Source organism: Silene latifolia, chromosome X, assembly GCF_048544455.1.
Source record: "Silene latifolia isolate original U9 population chromosome X, ASM4854445v1, whole genome shotgun sequence".
NCBI lineage: Eukaryota > Viridiplantae > Streptophyta > Magnoliopsida > Caryophyllales > Caryophyllaceae > Silene > Silene latifolia.
The window spans coordinates 17,655,883-17,676,797 of record NC_133537.1 but is presented as its reverse complement, the minus strand read 5'-3'; the positions used below and the strand labels follow the sequence as shown (position 1 = coordinate 17,676,797).

The following is a 20,915-nucleotide window of genomic DNA, read 5'->3' as shown; positions in this document are numbered from 1 at the left end:
TCAAGTTATCAGTATTGACATACAACATATATCAGCTCAGACCATTCACTTGAAAGTTTTAGACAGAGGAAGGCACTTGTATTACTGGGTTACGTTTGTTTATGGTTTTAATAAAGCAGTAGAAAGGAAAGTTCTATGGAAAACATTGGAGAGTTACTCTAAAGTCACTCCTGGGGCTTGATTGGTGGGAGGTCACTTCAACAATATGTTGCATTGTAATGAACGGATAGGTGCTCATATTACTAATACAGAAATGGTTCCTTTTCAAAACTGTGTACTGAATTGTGGACTTACTGATCTTAAAGCTGTTGGGTCTTTTTTCACCTGGAGCAATAAGCAGGAGATGCAGACAAGGGTTTACAGCAGAATTGATAGAGTTCTAATTAATGATGTTTGGTTAAATATGCATCCTGGGTCTTTTGCAAATTTTCTTCCTGAAATCATTTATGATCATTGTCCTTGTGTGATTCAACTGGATAGTAATGACAGGGTTAGGAATGTGCCATTTAGATACTTTAACATGTGGGCTAAAGCTCCTGGTTTTTTGGAAATTGTTAACCAACACTGGAATGTGTCAATGTATGACACTCATATGTATAAGTTGGTTACTAGAATGAAGGCTATGAAGAAGGATCTCAAAGCTTTAAATAGAGATAATTTTCATGATGTGGAGAAAAATGCACATATATTGCAGATGACCCTTCAGAATATTCAGAAGGAATTGCAGGCTTCTCCTCATGATGCTGAGTTGATTGAAGCAGAGAAATCTGCTGCGCTACTGGTTTCAAAGTCCTGGATGAAGCCATGTATCTTTACTTGGCTCAAAAAGGTAAAGTTAGTTGGCTTGAGGAGGGTGATGAAAACACAACTTTCTTTCACTCTGCTATTAAGAAACGTAGAATGGCAAATAAGGTGGTTCAAATTGAGGATGAGCATGGGAATACTCTTAATCAACTCCAGGATATTAATGATGCTTTTGAAAGATACTATATTAATCTTTTGGGCATTAATAGTTCAGTGAAGAAGGTGCATTATCCCACTGTGAGGCAAGGTTGTTAGAAAAAAAAATATCTCTATACTCGACATATTCATATTATGTAGTGATTTTAATTTAGTCATAAAATTAAATGGTGATCTTATGCATGCAAACAAAAATGTAATTAAAGAAGAAATCATCATCTTACATTGCGTTTTCGGATCTTAAGGGCACAAGAGAGTTGTCCTACTCTCTTGTTCTTGAGCTCTCCTTAATGGATGAATTAGGATTCAAGAAGAGAATCCCTCCCAAAAGTATTATACCCAAGATAACAACCTTAATAAAATTAATATTATTATTACTAGAATAATACTAATTTTGCATAAAAAATGACCCAAAAAATATTATTTTGTCTCTCTAAATTTCGGTTGAGAGGAGGAAGAAAAAGGAAGCTTTTTATCTCTCTAAAAATCTTATTTTTGATGGATGAATGAATGAATATCACACTAATGTATTTTGTAGTGTATATTAGGTAAAATAAGAAGAAAAAACCAAAGTGTTTTTCTTCTCAAAAACCGGGTGGAAGAGGGGAAGAAGAGGGAGCCAATGCATGCACAAGTTTGCCTAACAATGACCACTAGGTTTTGCATGGCTAGTTTAGTAGGAAATGATTATGTTTACCACTAACATAATCAACACAATATTTGCCTAATCCTCCTTTAATTTCGGCATACATGGATAAAATGGACTCCATTTTATCTTTGTCAATTTGTCAATTTGTCATATGTCACATGTCACATGTCACATAAAATTGTTATGTATTTTTAACATATTAAAAATCAACGTATTAATAAAAATACGTCATATACAAAAACCGACTTAGTAATTCATAATTACTTATACCAAAATATTTTACAAATTATAAATCACAATAACTTGTATTTATAATAATTTATTCATTCAAATGCAATTGATTCCTTAAACAATAATTTCATCTAAGTAATGAAACAATTCGATTACTTAGACCGTATCTTATTTAATCAGATTATAATGAGATACGTAAATTTTACTTCCAAAATCGTCCGTCAATTTTTAAGAAATTTAATTGACCCGTATCGTCATACGATCAATTAAATGATCAATTAAGAGTGTTACCCTTTAGGTATGACCTAAGGGGATCAACTGGTCACCACCGTCTCACGACAGTAATGTCAAACTCTAGTCAGCCAATCATTACCGATATGTGTGGACCAGTTGACAGTAAAATATTACTTCCCAATTGTATTCTTTAAAATGAGACTTAAACATGTGATCATCATGATCAACAGTTGTGATCGCATTATTGTCGGAGGACACATATTCCAACAATCTCCCACTTGTCATCGACAAGTGTGCGTCACCAATTCTCTTGTCCTATTACTATCTCCCACTCAATGCAAGGTGTCTTTCAGGTCGTACTTGCAAGTGATCATATCGAGAGTGGTTTCCTCGATCTGGAGAATAACTGATTGACCGGATTTATCCACCATGGATACATTCCGAGCGTGGCCACGCATTTCCAGTTCATTACTCCTCGAGTGGCCCTGAGATATTGTTATAACCCTGACTAGGGGTGGACAATTCCTATCGCACTCATTCCCTTCGACTAGCCACAGCCATCATAACCCAAAATGTGCCCATTTGACCCCATTTACGAAGGTCGTAGTAACACAAATCAAAGTTAATCTGAAACTGTGCCATCTTAGGCGAATAGTCTTAAGTCAAAAGAATCGACTCATTAGAATACTATAGTAGCTCTCGCCACGACTAGGCCATATAAATTTGCCAGAACTCTATAAGCGGTCATAAGGCCCGACATAATGTTCCTAACAGTCTGCCTATGTGATCGATTAGTCATTCTCATATGACTCTATGGCACTTGAACTTGCCATCAATCGCATCACATTCTAGTCACTTCGAGACGTCACCTCATGTAAGTAACTATGGGCAAATACAATGCTAATCCGTGTTCACTTTAACGGGGTTCAATTGTCTCTACAACCCGTTTGGATATAACAAAGTATAAGGTGAGTTAATAACAACTCAAACGACAAATGTCGACATCACACTCGGGTGGTCAATACTATATTACAACCTTGTGATGCATATCGTAAGTGTGTAAACACTTGTTTGATTGCAATAGAAGTTTAACATGCCACGTGTCCATGAGTTCAAACTTCTTATAATCGGATTTTCCTTTACGTTCATGTTATCTTCTCATAGCATGAACCTTACCAAGTACAAATCTAGGTTCACAACCTCGGTTTCGGCTCTTTTCTTGAAAGAACTTCTTTGTCGATTATCACATAACAACGAATTTGTGGTGAATGATATAACTTGTACTGATCAAGTATTCTACCCACACACAATGCACTCGGTATATGTTTTGTAGAATCTTGCAACAATTGTCAAGATGATTAGCCTAGCACTTCTCACAAGTCCTAACATATTAGGAAAAATAATTTTGAGTAACTTCTTATTCAACTGAGTATCTTTCCAAACTTCCTATTTCTCCTTTTAGCTTGAAAAGCTTAGGATTTTCATAAATCCTTACATGTGTTCGAACTGCAATATGTGCAACCTCTTGACACACAACAGAGTCTTCTTGTCAAACACTGAAATCGCTTATCAAATTCTCCTCGTGAATTCATGACGTTTCTTGTATGGCTCGCCAAGGATTCATCATGCTTTTATGCATATGAATTATAGTTGGACATGGGCATGATTATTCTAATGGCGGAAACATTAGTAACTAATAATCATGAGATCAACCATTCTTAGGTTCAAGGAACGACCATGACTGCTAATGGCAATTCCGTTTTCATTTACATGAATAACCTACGTTTCTAGTTGATTTGATGTGTATGTCTCAATACTTATCCAACATCTCATGATGTGATTGGATTCATCATAGTCCATCTTCATCCAGAATTGAAAACTCAAATACTCCTTTGTGAAGGAAGGTATTAGCTCGTCATTCTTCAATGAGTGATGAGTTATAAACTTTTACAAGATGATTGCCCCCACTAAATCCCATGTCTTCACACGATAATTTCCAACTCCCACTCAATTCCACATGTTTTGAAATTGACTACTCAATCGAAGCATTTCAAGAATTGGAATATATATTGCATTGCTAAGTTATTAAGGTAAAACCATATATCTTCCCATCATATCCTTTCAAAATACCTATTTTGAAGTGGTCTCATCTTAACCTTATGGAAAGAGATTTTAATCTCTAACTTATTCATATCATAATGATATGTAGCAATGTCATTATTCAAATATAAATAATATCTAAAACACGTCCTTCGAAATACCCTTTTGGAAGGAGGTTTAACCATTTCATTTTCATAATGAGGTTAAGTAATGACATTAGCGTGGTTAAAACTTAGCGATTGATGATATCGGTATATCAATCCTTGCAACCTCTAGTCATAAATCTTGTTTATTTTCTAGGATGTTACTTTGATTCATTTAGGCTCTTAAGTAAATATCAAGGTTGAAACTATTGGTCAAAATTTATCATAAACTAGTCAAAATTCTCGTTAAGAGTTTACATTAGTCATTTTCTTCCAAAACTTTCGTTTGGTCTCCTCGTGTAGTTATCTTGAGAAAATATTCTTTTGATTATTTCACTTGGTCTCTTGAGATCATGTAGATTTATTCGAGACCAAGATCTCATCTATTGGGCATACTATATAAATAGATATACCTTTATTTAAATCATTCTCCCTTGCATAGATCTCATTTACACAAGTACACAAATATGTGTAGTGGTTTGTGTCCTCATTTTTCTCTCACTCTATCTTTAGAATAAATACACTAGAGATTCAAATATAGCATATGAGACACAAATAATGATTTTATAAGGAGAACTATCTCATGGTTTGACTAATTGTTTTAGATTTTGTAAGTGTACTTGGTTGATTGACATTCCTTTAAGAGAGTTCATAAACTCAATGACACTTTGTAAATGATCATACACAAGCCTTAAGCATGTGGACATATAATGAATCCCATCATTATAATTGTCTATTAGATCACTTTAAGTGAATAATCATATGTTTCTATGAGCAAGCATGTAAAGACGAATTTTAGAACAAGGATAAAACGATAAAACGGGTGACTTGGGTTGCAAACCAAGCCACCATTATCCAAAATACAACCAATTATCCAAAATACATTTCCATGTCGAACACGGAAATTAAAAGGTTCTAAAATCCAAAACATAATTAAAATAAGACAATAAAAAGCGAAGCTCCATGAAAGCTATTTCTAGCTTCTTGATGGTATCTCAAGCTTGCTTTTCTTTTCCCTTGTCTTTGCTTGGTGGAGGCCCTATTTACAATAAAAAGGGAGATACATTATCACAACTTTGTATCACAATACCATAGTTGAAATAGAAACATAAAAGAAAGGATAGTCATTTACCTACTGGAGTAATCTTTCCAGCCTTAATATCACCAAGGTATTTGGAACAATTTCTTTTCCAATGTCCAACACCATTACAATAATGGCATTTATCAAGAGGACCCTTCTTGATTTTTAAAGTGCTAGCTTCATAAGTCTTAGCTTTGGTGAAAGTGGGAGCTTGTTTCTTACCCTTCCTCCCATTCTTCTTGAACTTCCCCTTGCTTTTGGTGCTAATGTTAAGCACATCCTTGGGTGGGTTCACATTTAACCCCATGTCCCTTTGAGCTTGCACAAGTAACTTGTGCAATTCTTCAAGAGACACATCCTTGTCTTGCATGTTAAAATTCACCCGGAATTGAACATATGCCTTGACTTTGGATAAGGAGTGTAGAATCTTATCTACAATGAGTTCTTTGGGGATTTCAACCTTTTGAATTTTCAAGGTCTCGACTAGCTCCATTAATTTGAGCACATGAGGGCTAACCTTTTGGCCCTCTTTGAAGTCGAGATCAAAGAATGCCGCGGCCGCCTCATATTGGACTATCCACGGAGTTTGTGAAAACATTGTCACAAGCTTGGAGTAAATCTCATTTGCGGTGCCCATCTTAAAGGCTCTCCTTTGGAGATCCGCCTCCATCGCAAAGATCAACACATTTTTCATTGCGGCGGACTCCTTATGGTAAGCCTCATATGCTTCCCTTGTGGCGGCGGTCGACCTAGTATTAGGTTTGGGTGGAGAGGCCTCGGTAAGGTAACGAAGCTTGTCGTTACCTTGGGCGGCTAGTTTGAGTTGGGCATCCCAATCGGAGAAATTTGACCCATTCTTTTCAAGTTTACATCGATCCATAAAGGATCGGAGCCATGAAGTATTAGTGAGAGGCATGGCGTTGGGTTTGGATTTGCCATTTGTTATGAGAAATAAGATCGGTCTACAAAACAAAATATAGAAGGAATAAAAGATATGTCGTTTTGATAATAATAATACTCGTAAAAAAAATTTTAAACAAGTTTTATTGCATTTTTCTAGTGACCTCTACCCAACTAGATAAATGATTCCAAGACCCAAATTCATATTAACTTAGGGCACGGTGTGCCGAAATACCCTTTGTTAACATAACTCGGTGGACTAACCTTTTAATCGATTCTACTTTTAGAACTCTTGGTCGATAAAATTTACATTAATATTTATCTCTAGCCCGAAACACATCCGAAAATCGTCGTGAATACTTTCGTTGAGTACAACCCAAATTTCGAATAAATGTGTCCATAATCCAAACCCATATCAACTTAGGGCACGGTGTGCCGAAATACCCCTCATTAATATGAATTCGGTGGATAGACATTTATCACCCACGTCCCCTACGTAACAAGGTTTGTACCCCGGTAGGGCCGAGTGCACTCCCTCGCGAAATAGGTTTTCATGGTTTCTACTATTTGGTAAGGCTATGTCTCAATTGATTGTTTTAGCGAGAGGTCATGTCAGTTTATTATCTATCAAGTTTTAAGTGAACTAAAGCGGTGAACTACGATAATTCTAATTGACACGGTCGATATACTCGATTAAATGATAATGCATGTTTTAGTTCTGGCGATTTAGCGATGCATGCAACATATAAATAAAATGCAAAACATAAAAATAAATCCTAGTATGGCCTTCCTAAAATAGAAAATCTAATTAACTATTACATATTCGGAAACCAACTCCATTGGTCCCTTGAACTTCGGTTGTGACACGCATCTCGAGGTAACACCGTCTTTATGTATCGCCATCTTATGTGACACCGTCTTCAAGGAACTCCAGAATAAATAAATTACATAACAAATTACATAATTTCCTATTATACATTTGTAATTAAAAATAAAATAAATCTATTAAATTACAAAACGGTGATACGAGATCACAATAAATTACAACCGAATCGATATTCCCATACATTTCGGGTAATACCAATTAAAAAACTAAGGCCATACTAAGTAAAATTACATAATTCAAAAATTACATAAAATAAAATTCTGACAATCATAAAAAAAAATGCAGCATTATAATATGTATGAACATGCCCAATTTTAAGCTAAATCGCCTTTAAGGAGCCAATATCGTATATTATACGATTTTTACGGATTTGCGTGATTCAACGTTTTATAATCACAAAAATTACATAAATTCATATTTATGCACAAGTTAATAACCCTAACCTCTTAGGACTCAAAATTAGTCTTCACTAATTACTTGACTATAATTAACTCATATTTCTTAAAATTGTTCATTAATGGACTTAAAATTATAATAAAATGCTATAAACTTCAAATAAATCACAAAAATTCCAAATAAATTCAAAATTCAAAATTTAAACTTATGAACATTCTGGAAAAATACCATGACACTCATAATGTTCAAAAAACTTAGGTTAAAATTTCGTAAAATTATCGGAAAAACTATGTTACGGTTTATCGGATTTATCAATAAAAATCATAAAAACATGAGAAAAATTATATTCATCAACTTTTCAATTTTAGATTTCAAAAAGATAATAAAATGCAATATGTGACGTTTTTCCTTAGTCATGGAGTATGTTTTAGCAATTATTTACTAATTAAGTCACTATTTATGCTATTTTTCATCAAAAATCCTTAAATCATGCATAAAGACTTCAATATAGCCTATTATTTTACACACATCTTGTAAAATTGCATGTGACAACATACTAAATTTCTATGACCATATTCGAAATTTATCTCATATTAACCTATTTTTCATCTAAATCCGATTTTAAAAATGAAAAATCCATTTTTCGAGCATAAGAACTCCAAAAATTATGAAAATTTACAGGTCATCTAAAAATAATACATTTGATAACATATCCAAAAATCACTGGAAAATTCGAAGTTTAGCTAATTTTAGTCCGAAAATGACATTTTAATCATAAAATCACATTTTTAATGCCATTACATTATAAGGTGAACAATAAAAATCCATAAAATAACCAAAATATCCTAAAAATATTTTAGGACCAGAAACTTAACATGCATAAAATTATTTCGTGATATTTCATAATAACACAAATTTACAAGTTTTATATGTTAATCGTATAACTCGGAAAAACTATAACCGATTTGCATGCAAACAACCAAGGCTCTTGATACCGCTTGTTAGAAAAAAAAAATCTCTATACTCAACATATTCATATTATGTAGTGATTTTAATTTAGTCATAAAATTAAATGGTGATCTTATACATGCAAACAAAAATGTAATTAAAGAAGAAATCATCATCTTACATTGCTTTTTCGGATCTTAAGGGCACAACAGAGTTCTCCTACTCTCTTGTTCTTGAGCTCTCCTTAATGGATGAACTAGGATTCAAGAAGAGAATCCCTCCCAAAAGTATTATACCCAAGATAACAACCTTAATAAAATTAATATTATTATTACTAGAATAATACTAATTTTGCATAAAAATTGACCCAAAAAGTATTATTTTGTCTCTCTAAATTTCGGTTGAGAGGAGGAAGAAAAAGGAAGCTTTTTATCTCTCTAAAAATCTTATTTTTGATGGATGAATGAATGAATATCACACTAATGTATTTTGTAGTGTATATTAGGTAAAATAAGAAGAAAAAACCAAAGTGTTTTTCTTCTCAAAAACTGGATGGAAGAGGGGAAGAAGAGGGAGCCAATGCATGCACAAGTTTGTCTTCACAATGACCACTAGGTTTTGCATGGCTAGTTTAGTAGGAAATGATTATGTTTACCACTAACATAATCAACACAATATTTGCCTAATCCTCCCTTAATTTCGGCATACATGGATAAAATGGACTCCATTTTATCTTTGTCAATTTGTCAATTTGTCATATGTCACATGTCACATGTCACATAAAATTGTTATGTATTTTTAACATATTAAAAATCAACGTATTAATAAAAATACGCCATATACAAAAACCGACTTAGTAATTCATAATTACTTGTACCAAAATATTTTACAAATTATAAATCACAATAATTTGTATTTATAATAATTTATTCATTAATGCAATTGTTTCCTTAAACAATAATTTCAACTAAGTAATGAAACAATTCGATTACTTAGACCGTATCTTATTTAATCAGATTATAATGAGATACGTAAATTTTACTTCCAAAATCGTCCGTCAATTTTTAAGAAATTTAATTGACCCGTATCGTCATACGATCAATTAAATGATCAATTAAGAGTGTTACCCTTTAGGTATGACCTAAGGGGATCAACTGGTCACCACCGTCTCACGACAAGAATGTCAAACTCTAGTCGACCAATCATTACCGATATGTGTGGACCAGTTGACAGTAAAATATTACTTCCCAATTGTATTCTTTAAAATGAGACTTAAACATGTGATCATCATGATCAACAGTTGTGATCGCATTATTGTCGGAGGACACATATTCCAACAAAGGTAACATCTTGACTGTGGAGCGTCATAGATGCCTTGCTAGACCTGTGACTGGGGAGGAAGTCAGACAAGTAATTTTTTCCACTCTTAGCAACAAGTCTCCTGGACCTGATGGGTTTAACTCACAATTCTTTAAAGATACATGGGGGGGTTATTGGAGCTGATGTGGTAGCTGCTGTTCAGGACTTCTTCTCCTCTGGCAAGCTGCTTAAGCAGATAAATAACACCACCCTTACTCTTATTCCAAAGGTTGATATGCCTAAGAATGTTAATCAGTTTATACCTATAGCTTGTTGCACACAATTTACAAATGTATTGCAAAGATTCTATGCAACAGACTTAGTGAGGTGTTGCCTGCAATTATCAGTCCTACCCAGAGTGCATTCATTAAAGATCGAGATATTGTTGAAAATATCTTGATTTGTCAAGATATCACTAAGCTCTATAACAGGAAGCACTGCTCTCCCAGAGTGATTATGAAATTGGATTTGCAAAAGGCATATGACTCTATTGAATGGAGTTTCTTGGAGGATATGCTTAAAGCTCTAAACTTTCCTACTCATTTTCTCAATATGCTGATGGAGTGTGTGACTACCCCTCACTTTTCTTTATCCCTCAATGGTGAACAGTTTAGGTACTTCAAAGGGAGAAGGGGGTTAAGATAAGGGGATCCCCTTTCCCCTTTGTTGTTCACTGTTTGCATGGAGTATCTCACTAGGGTCTTAAATAGAGTCAAGGATATCCCTGGTTTTAAGCATCGCCCTTTATGCAGAAAGATCAATTTCACCCACCTATGTTTTGCAGATGACTTACTGGTTTTCTGCAGAGGTGACTGGGATTCTATGACTGTGATTATGAGTGCTTTAAATACCTTCTCTGCTGCATCAGGTCTCCAAATGAATAAACACAAGTCTAACATCTATGGGAATGGTTTGCCTAGGGAGTTACTAGAGAAGTTTGCTCAGTTGAGTGGGTTGAAAATTGGTAAGCTTCCTTTTAAATATCTAGGAGTACCTATAGCAGCAAAAAAAACTCTTTGTACTGGACTGTAACATCTTAGTGGAACGAATTGTTGATAGAATCAGAGCTCTGGGGGCTAAAAAGCTCTCTTATGTTGGTAGGTTGGTGTTGATTAAGAGTGTTCTTAGCACGTTACATAGCCACTTGGCACGGATTTACATTATTCCTACCTGCATTATGGCAAAGATTGAGAGCACTTGTAAGAGCTTTTTGTGGAAAGGTGAAACCTCTACTGAGTCCCCTGCACTTGTTGCCTGGGATAAGGTTTGTTTACCAAAAAACAAACGAGGTTTAGGGGTATGTGACTTGAAGAGATGGAATATTGCAGCTGACACGTCTGTCGTGTACCTGTCAAAAATAAACTAACTAAACTAACTATATAGCTAGGGAAGTCAGGTCGATCTCCACAGGGTGGCAAGATATCTGTAGAAGTCCGTCTATTTAGTAACAAATGGGGGGGTTGTTTGAATTGTTTTCTAAACTATGAAGTTGAAAGGAAGAGAAATAGAGGTAAGAGCAGTAAAAGCAAGAAATAAGGATAAAACTATCAGATAGAGAGGGATATGTCAGGATTTCGGTTCACTACTAATCCGTTGACTCACCGTAAATGACTCGATTTAATTAATGTAAGACGGATGTTGAAAGGTCCTTTCGGTCCACTTTCTATCCTAAAATACCACTAACTTAACTTTCATTCTCGTCAGGGTAGTCTACTGTTCATAGCAGGCCTATTTAGTCCAATCTTTCGATCTAGGATTAATTTTAGCCAGATTAAAGGATAACTCATAAGCGTGCACTCAACTAAGTCGATAAATACAGTTAAATTGCTATGGTGACAGAATCTCATAATTAATTCATCTAATTCATTTACTACATCGTCACATTCCTACCGCAGATCCCCTAATCCCAACATGAAGGGGTTTAGCTACTCATGTCGCTAATTAAACTAACAATGAGATAAATTTCCAAAGAAATAAACATTATGAAATAGCAAACAAATTGCATAAAGAGTAAATTAGGGCAGAGAAATAAATGTAACGAAACGAAGAATTAAAGCAACAAAAGATTAATTATTATTAAGAGAAGAGAAAGGAATTACAATCAAGCGAATCCGGCGTAAAGAACAATCGAATCCGAGCAATAATAACCCCAAAGGTAAAGTTACAGTGACGAAGAATGTTTAACGCAGTAAAGTTGATAAAAGCTAAGTAGTGAGTAAAACCTCCTGCTACTGACCTAACTCAAGCTTGCTTAAATAGAAAAAAATTAAGTTTAACGAAATAAAACATAACACGGGCTAAATAAAAGCCCATAACAGCGAAACCACTCGATCGAGTGGAATGAAACCACTCGATCGAGCAAACACCTCAGCAAATCTACTCGATCGAGTAGAAAGTTACTCGATCGAGTAACTCGTCTTTCTGCAGCTTAAGGATCGAGTAGAATTCTACTCGATCGACCATCCTGGGACGTAGAAACCACTCGATCGAGTGGTAAAACTGCTCGATCGATTCCTTTATCTTCATTTCAGCTCAAGTCCGTCACCGACTGCCTGGTAATGCATGCCTTGACGCTTCCAAACGTAGTATCTCACTCTGGAAAAATCCCGTCTCCTCTAAATGCATGCAAAAAGGACGAAAAAGAGTACGATTCCACTACTTTCGCGTTCATTTCTACAAAATGGACAAAACGAACCAAAGTAGCCAATTCGGGGCAAAATACTATAAAAACAGTATAAAAAAGCATAGAAATACGTGTTGAAATAGGCTAAAAAGACTATATAAAAAGCACGTATCAAATCTCCCCAAACCGAACCTTTACTCGTCCTCGAGTAAACTAAAATGCAACTAATTGAACGGAAATGATAACTCAGAGCTAGCTTAACTTGTCTACTTGAACCAATTTAATGCAATAAAAACTAACAGTTAAAGCTAAGCAGTCAATACGCAAACGAATTATAAGCTGTTCAGAAATATAGCCAACTTATCGACCTTGCAAGACCAACAAAATCGGACTCTCTCGTGGTCACTCTTCTCTCATGAAGCAAAGGGTGAATGTTATATGTAAAAGAGAGAAGAAAAGACAGTCACTCACCTAACTTCGACCTACATAGCATGCATGCAACAAAAATGAAAGACAATTCAAGTACTAATGCAAAAATAAACGTGAATTTTTTTTTTTTGAATTTTTGAAATTTTTCTAATTTTTTTGGATTTTTGATTCTTTGATGAAATAAACAATAATGCAAAGCTGAAAAATAAACGTGAATGCAGAAACAAATGCAAATGCAGACTCAAAAGGATGCAATACCCTCCCCAAACCAAAACGGACAACGCCCTCGTTGTCCTCCAGCATACACCAGCAGATATATACAGGGGAACGGGAATATACAACCTATAAATAAAAGCAATAAATAAAAAGGAGACAAAAATAAAAGAGTAAGAAATACATACGAAATACGAACTTCCCCAAACCAGCCAGAAAACTGGGGAAGTTAGTAGACCAGTAGCTACTCGTCGTCGTCGTCACCGTCGCTGTCACGGATGTCCTCCACCCTGAACTCCAGATCTCTCTCCTCCTCTGCTCCTCAGTGCGAGCTCTCTCCACTGCCACCTCAGGGTCCTCGTCCTCCTCCTCGTCAGCAGACTCCGGGTACCCCTCAGCTGGGTACCGGAAGAAGGAAGGGTGTGGCCAACCCTCTGGGATCGGACGGTGTCGCCGCAAGTGGTACTCGTACAGAGGGTGTAAGACAAGAGCCAAATCCCTCTCCATATGAGCCTGACGCTTTGAAACCTCAAGCAACAAACCGTAAACGGCGCCTCTTTGGTCCAGGACCGCGGGCGCCACAAAGGGAGGAGGTGGTATGAAAGTAGCCGGTAGGTCCGGCTGAGTCTGTGTCTGGTCAGTGGGAGTGGGAGTAGGAGTGGTAGTGGGAGTAGGGGTCGGGATGGGAGTAGCCGTGGAAGGCTGAGCACTCCCTGAAGGTGTGGACCTCTCTCTAGTCTCAAGGCGCCGCTTCTTGGCGGCGGGTGCAGCAGGAGGTGGTCGAGGTCGAAGTGGAAGGTGAAGTTCAGGCATTGGTGGCAGACGGGCGCCACTAGCAACAGTGGGCAAGGGCTCTAGACGGGGGAGAGTGTCACAAGGTAAGTCAATAGACAAGGAGCCGTCTATCTTCCATGTCTGGTAGTCTGGGGTCAGCCAATGCTGAGAAAGCATGGCGTCCAGACTCAGTAGCCTCTCTCCCTCGAGGTACTGCAGGTCACGAGGCCAAACGGGGAAAAGGTCACGGGCAAGAATGGTGGCTATGCCACCGCAGGCAATGGTTCCCGTCTCCTTCTTCCCCTGGATTTGAAGGTACTGGGCGGTCAAGTAAGCTATGTTGAGGGTAAAAGGACCCTCACAACGATGTTCGAGTAACCGCCTGGGATGGAGAGCTCGGTGTTTGTGATGTTGTTCGGCTCCTTTCGGCCGAAGATAGTGCTCCCCATCAGTCTAAGGAAACAACGGACAGGGGGAAGGTGGACCTGTTGGAGCTTTCGCTCCCTAAAAGTAGTCTGGGCCAGGGTCCTCTAAAGCTGACGGAAGACCCTCCTAGGGGCTGCAGTCGCGCCCGTGGAGGTAAGGCCAAGTAACCTACCAAACTCCCCTAAGGTCATCGGAAAAGTCCGGTTAAACAACCAGAAGGACACGGAAGAACTAGTGGGGTCAGCATCGTGTGCCCCTGAGGAGAAGGTAAAGGAGCTGAGAAACTCAAGGCTCGGCTCTAAAAAGGTACGACCGCTCATAGTGATGAGTCCGGCCATCCCCGTTCCTCGTAGTAAGTCACAAACCGACTCGTAAATACCGAGTCTCACAAGTGCCGATTTCTCTAGAAATCGGGAAGGTATAAACACACAGCGCAACAGGTTATAAAATTTATTACGAAGTTAAGCGTTAAAAAAAATTACCTGCGGGTAGTCTGGGTGAGGGTCGAGGGAAGCGTCCCCTCGAACCGTGACCGTGCCAGAAGTAGAAGGAACAACAGCTGTAGAAGTGCTAGGAGCGGAAGTAGAGGTAAAAGGAGCTGGCGTAGCTCGAGACTGTCTACGACCTCGGCCTCTGGAACTCAAAGCAGAAGCCCGTGCAGTGATGGTGTGAGGTACCAGGGCTACTCTAAAGGCAGCTGCGACTGCTGGCGAGTGCACCACAGACGTGAAAACAATGGCTGGTGTAGAAGGAGTGGCTGTTGTGGCCACCACTGAAGAGAGACTAGCAGCAGTGCTAGCAATGGTGGTGACCGTAGAGGAAGTGGAAGCCTGAACTGAGCTAGCAGCAGAGCTAGCTGGAGCAAAAACTGTACCTGCAGCTGAAACTAGGAACACTGGGGCTGCGGTACTCACTAAAGTGGAGACAGTGGCAACAGCAGGGGCCACTGTCTCACTCAAGGACGGGCTAGAAGCGGTACTGGTAGAAGGCAAAGTACTAGACTCCATCCTGTAATAAGGGACAAGGGACTGATAAGATAAGCAACTAACAAAGGGCGAAACAAAGATGAAAAACCAAAGAAAACAAAGATGCGAATCCCCTACCAGTCGAAAATTTCGACTTCAGCCCCTAAAATTCCCAACATTCCTCTAAACTTTCGAATTACAGCATGTAAATGGTGATAGGGAACGGGATAGCAGGTAGTGACAGCAGCAATTAACAACAACTGAGATTAATTCAGTCATGAACGCATATAACCCGTCTGACAGTCGAAAAATTGGACTAAAACAACCCTAATCGCGAAAATCTCGCGCAAAATTCGAATTGATCATGCAACAACAACGAGGAATGCGGGTATATCATCAAGTAAGACAATTAAGGGCAACTAAAGACAGTTAAAGTCGAAAATTCGACCAACAATGGATTTTCGAACCCTAATTTCAATTTTACCTCATGAAATTCAAAATAATCGAAATTAAAATGCAAAGAGGGTGTAGAAATCACTTACTTGATGGGAATGAACCTACAATATGCAATTAATCTTCAAAGAACAAGCAAAACAAGCGATTTTTGAATCTCAAAACCGCAAACCCTAACCCGCGTTAAAAACCGTGAAAAAGAGCACAAATTAAAGGGAAATTAGGGGGCTTTGAAAGATTAATAAGCAGGCAACAGATTGTAGGTGGCGGATTTGGAGATTGGGCAAGAAAATATGGGGATTTGGGGGAGTGTTTGATCGCAAATAGGGGTTAGACGAAACAATTAGGTGAAAAATGAATTAGAAATCAAAGGAATCGAGTTTAAGAAACAACTCCCTGCGTCCCTTTGCAAATCCACTCGATCGAGTGGTTTTAAACTACTCGATCGAGGACTTTTGATGATCCAGTTACTCGATCGAGAAGTCCCCTTTATTTCTTTACTCGGTCGACTGGAAAAAGCATTCGGTCGACCAATTTTTCACTCGATCGAGTACAAAAAGTACTCGATCGAGCTCTTTTCTCACGTAAGCTCTTGAATTTCGTCAATTCTGTAGGCACGGAAAATTTATTAATGTGCCAAGTAAATAAAATAAATTAATTATTTTGAGTTACTACCAAATTTTAACTTAATTTAATTATTTTGTCCCGATTAAATGAAATATGGGTCGATTCGGATTACAGTGGAGTTATTCGGATCATTAAACTCAGAAAGAATCAAATTTGGGCCAAGTTTCTAATAAACCCACAAATGGGCCTGTGACCATCAAAGTCCAACAAGGGGATTTGAAACTCTATAAATAGAGCTCTCCTCATTCATTCAAAGGGTTGAAAATTCATAATTGCAAAGGAGCTAGAGAGAACAAGGTACAAAATTCCTACAAATCCTCTCCGTCAAAATCATTGCAAGCAGTCACAAGCACATCAAATCGTGCCGCCTGCGCTGAAGATTCAATCACAAATTCAAAACTTCAAGAGAGATTCAAGTCATCGCGACCCTCTCAAGAAATCAAATCTACATCGCGTGTAGAGCAATTAAATTTGTCTACACGCGCACCCCTCACGTGTACCCCGTACACGTACCCCTTACGGCATATTAGAATCAGAGGATACATTAGAGATTGTACACGTACTTTTGATATTTATTAATAAAATATAATTGTTTCCTTGTTTTGTATTTCAGTTATTGCAATACAAATTTGCTGTTACAAATTTTGGTGAACCCGACGTGAAAATCTCTACCTCTCATCTCTACTGTTGTTTTATTCAAGTCTACCAAAACAAGAAGATGTCTACTAAACAAAGCATCTCCTCCAGTCCATCCAAGAAGACCTACGCAGATATCTTGCAGGGTACCCCCATTGCTTTGCTACCTCCCCTACTACGCAGTCAGTTGGCATCTCCACAAGAGGAATGGCGAAGAAGGCTGCTGTCAATGCTGCTGCTTCCAGTCTACGCTCTGCACATGTCCCAACTAGGCCGCGCAAGTTCTCTGTCGCCTCTATAGCTGCTGCCGCTACAGCACTCTTGGCTGCCTCATCTCCTTCACGCGAGGAGGGTAGAAGTGTTAAGGCTGACAAAAAGGCTTCCCCCTGCAAATCCAAGGCGTTGCCAAATAAGAAAGAAACATCAACGCCTAGCGTCGCTTCAGTCATGGTGATAAGTGACGATACTCTTGAGGATCGAATGTAGAAAATGAATGATCTCCTTGAAAAGATGATGAAGGAGAATGAAGAAAAGAACAAGAAAATTGATGAGCTCCAAAAAGAGGTGGTGGCACTCCGTGACAGGAAGGCCGAGAGCGAGCATGGTGACACCGATAGGGATGTTGATAGTGATAGAGAAGTTGGCGAGGATGGGGAAAAGCCAAAGAATGAGATCAGCAACTTCACTGAAGAGAAGCTGCAGGAGTTAATAGCCAAGACGATCAAGTGTCAGTTGGATGATAGCTCGACAAATAGTGGATGCTACATCAAGCCTTACACTAAGAGGATTGACAGTCTGTGCATGCCATCTGGCTATCAACCTCCAAAATTTCAACAGTTCGACGAGAAGGGGAACCCAAAGCAACACATCGCCCACTTCGTCGAGACATGCAACAATGCTGGAACAGAAGGTGATCGTTTGGTGAAGCAGTTCGTTCGTTCGTTCGCTCAAAGGGATCGCGTTCGACGGTACACGATCCGGACTCGAGTCAATTGACACCGGGTCACACGGAAGATGAATTCCTCAACAGATTATACGATACCAGGCGTGGTCGTCATCGCATGAGCGAATTGACAAAGACAACTCAATGGCAAGATGAGCCATGCGTCGATTACATCAACAGTGGCGTGCGGCGAGCTGGAATGCAAGGATCGCTTAAGTGAAGCGTCAGCAGTTGAAATGTGCGTCAATGGAATGAAATGGGGCATTCTTTACATCCTGAAAGGGATCATGCCAAAGAGCTTCCAAGACCTGGCTACCCGTGCCCATGACATGGAGATCACAATCAAAGAACATGGTAGTGCTCGACGAAGTTCATCTAAGGTGCCAAGTGAAAAGAAGGAGTTCAAGAAAACTGATAAGAACTCCAAATCGTCGACAAAGGAAACAATGGTCGTCGAAACCAAAGAAAGATGCACTGTCAAAATCTCGTCAAAGCCTAAGTATGAAAAGAAGAAAGAGTCATTCTCTTACAACTACCAACGAGACAAGCCTACATTGAAAGAGTTGCAGGCTAAGAAATATCCATTCCCAGATTCTGACTTGTCTGGAATGCTTGATGACCTCTTGGAAAAGAAGGTTATACAATTGCCAGAGTCCAAGCGCCCTGAGCAAGCAAACAAGACAAACGATCCCAATTACTGTCGTTATCATAGGCTGGTGAGTCATCCTATTGAAAAGTGTATAATACTCAAGGAGAAGATCATGCAGCTCTCCAAGGAAGGGAAGATCATTCTTGACTTGGAGGACACAGTAACCACAAATCAAACTACTGTAATCCTGGAGCAACCTGACGAGCCAATTTGTGGACAAGGCCCTCGGGAACTGCGTCCGCGGGATCCACACTAGGCATAATCGACTCGAGGTTCTTTCGAATCGAATTAAGACATATTAGAGTCGCCACCAAGTTTTTTGGGAACTTGGAACCGTTCAAGTCAACTTTACACCTTTCATCGAAAAGCATAAAGCCAATCGACTACGAGTGATTAAAGATAAAGACTTGTACCCTATATCACTCGATTTGAATGACTCTCGTAATCCAATGGTATTTAGACGGATCCACAAACCATAGATCTTGAGTAAGGGGTGAGGGTACGTGTTAGGAAGCCCATAAGGACACCTAACCCCGCCCGTCGATAACGGCCTCTACTAAGTCAAGTATCGGATTTCAAACAAGGTCATAGCTACTACGATATATGATATGCAAACATCGTTTTAAAACCCTAACATGTGACAACAATTTCTATGTCGTTTAATGCATGAATACTAACTTTGTCAAAGTTGTTTTAGCATGTTGGTTGATTTGAAATAAAAGATGTGCAAACACGGCTTAGGAGGAATGGGGGAGCCATTGGGATCTATCCTATTACAACCCAGGCATTTCATGCCGACACAACGAGAAATAAATTACAACTCAATCTAATTACAACAACTATCGTAATTACTTTGACTCAGATTACAATACAAACTAACAAAATACAACTTAAACTATTAAGTCTTAATAAACGAAACAAATGTAAACAAAAAAAGCTAAAGCTAAGTTAGACTAATTAAAGATGTTAGCCGAATTATTAGTTAATAAACAAATTAGATTAGAATTAAACTAATTAAATTAAAATAAATAAGTACAAAGGCTTGAAATAAATTAGGTACAACTTATTAATTAAATTGAACCTAACTTATTAAAATTATTCACCAATCCATATTTATTAAAATAGGATTAGTAAACAATTAAAGAAACAAAAGAAGAAAAGAAACTAAAACTGGCAGACCCGTGCAGTGCACGGATCAGAAGTCAGACAGACCCGTGCAAGGCACGGTTTTTGGAGAAAAGCAAAGTTAATTATGTTTTAATTACGAAATCAGTAAAATAAATTACGAAAAAATTCATTAAATTAAATTTACAGATTTTGAACCATAAAAGATAATTAAAACGACTTTTAAAAAATTAGAAATAAATAAAACAAATTAAAGGTTAATTAATTACAAATTGAATTAAATAAATACGAACTAGGTTAGGTACAATTCTAAATCGTCAACGAGTGCAAATGGAAAGGTGTTAAGCACGCACTTCCATGCTAGCGAGAAAATTAGTGAAAGGGAAGATGAATTCAATTAAGTTACAGAATTGTTAATCGGTTTTTAAAGCTATGTCGATGTACCCTAATGTGTCTAATTAGGTTATCAAATTGATCTAATGTCATCTAAATACGTCATAGGTTAACAATCAGAAGTTAAACTAACATACAACGGGTCCTAGGGTATGTCGATTTGGCCGAAACAATAAGGGGGTCAAAAGCGAAGAGCGAAGTTAGACAATCGTTTTATTTATGCCCTACCCTGAACACGAGGATATGTAAATGAGACGGGGGTGTACGACCGACTGATGTAGCGGTTTCTTTTCCCATCTCAAGTCAACGCGGGTGTTCATGGTGGTACTTTAACTCATACTCGGACTAACTAGTTTCATAGTTAATTAAAACAAACGATAAACAAAACGAAAACAAACAAAAATAAGACAATAAAAAAACAAGCATAAAACAAAAGAAATAAAAGGGAAAAGAGGAGGATTTGATGCACCCTCAACCTACATGTATCGTTGACACCGTCTTGGGTCGTAATCGATGGTAGATTTTATCTCGAGAGGCCGTCGTCGACGAAGAATAAAGCAAACACGCGTTTTGGAAACTTTCTGGACAGCGATTTTCAAACGATGATATCTCCCTCGTTTCACGACGAAAATTCGATTTAAAAGATGTTTTGGAAACTAGAAAGAGAGGAGAACAGGGATATTAAAGCAACCCCTGCTCGTTTTGGGTTATTAAGACGAAAAACGAGCACAAACAGAACTGGACAGACAAGAAGAAACCGCGAAAACAGAGT

General features: G+C 38.0%; 1 protein-coding gene across 1 annotated transcript; it reads left to right on the top strand.

The window, feature by feature from the left end:
- Window positions 1-253: 253 nt before the first annotated feature.
- Window positions 254-17,519, top strand: LOC141616956 (uncharacterized). Its single transcript, XM_074434126.1, has 7 exons — window positions 254-829; window positions 913-1,026; window positions 10,006-10,214; window positions 10,319-10,501; window positions 10,694-10,851; window positions 10,928-11,151; window positions 17,217-17,519. The coding sequence occupies exons 1-7, from the start codon at window positions 254-256 to the stop codon at window positions 17,517-17,519; spliced, it is 1,767 nt and encodes a 588-aa protein (XP_074290227.1).
- The last annotated feature ends 3,396 nt before the right edge of the window (window positions 17,520-20,915 follow it).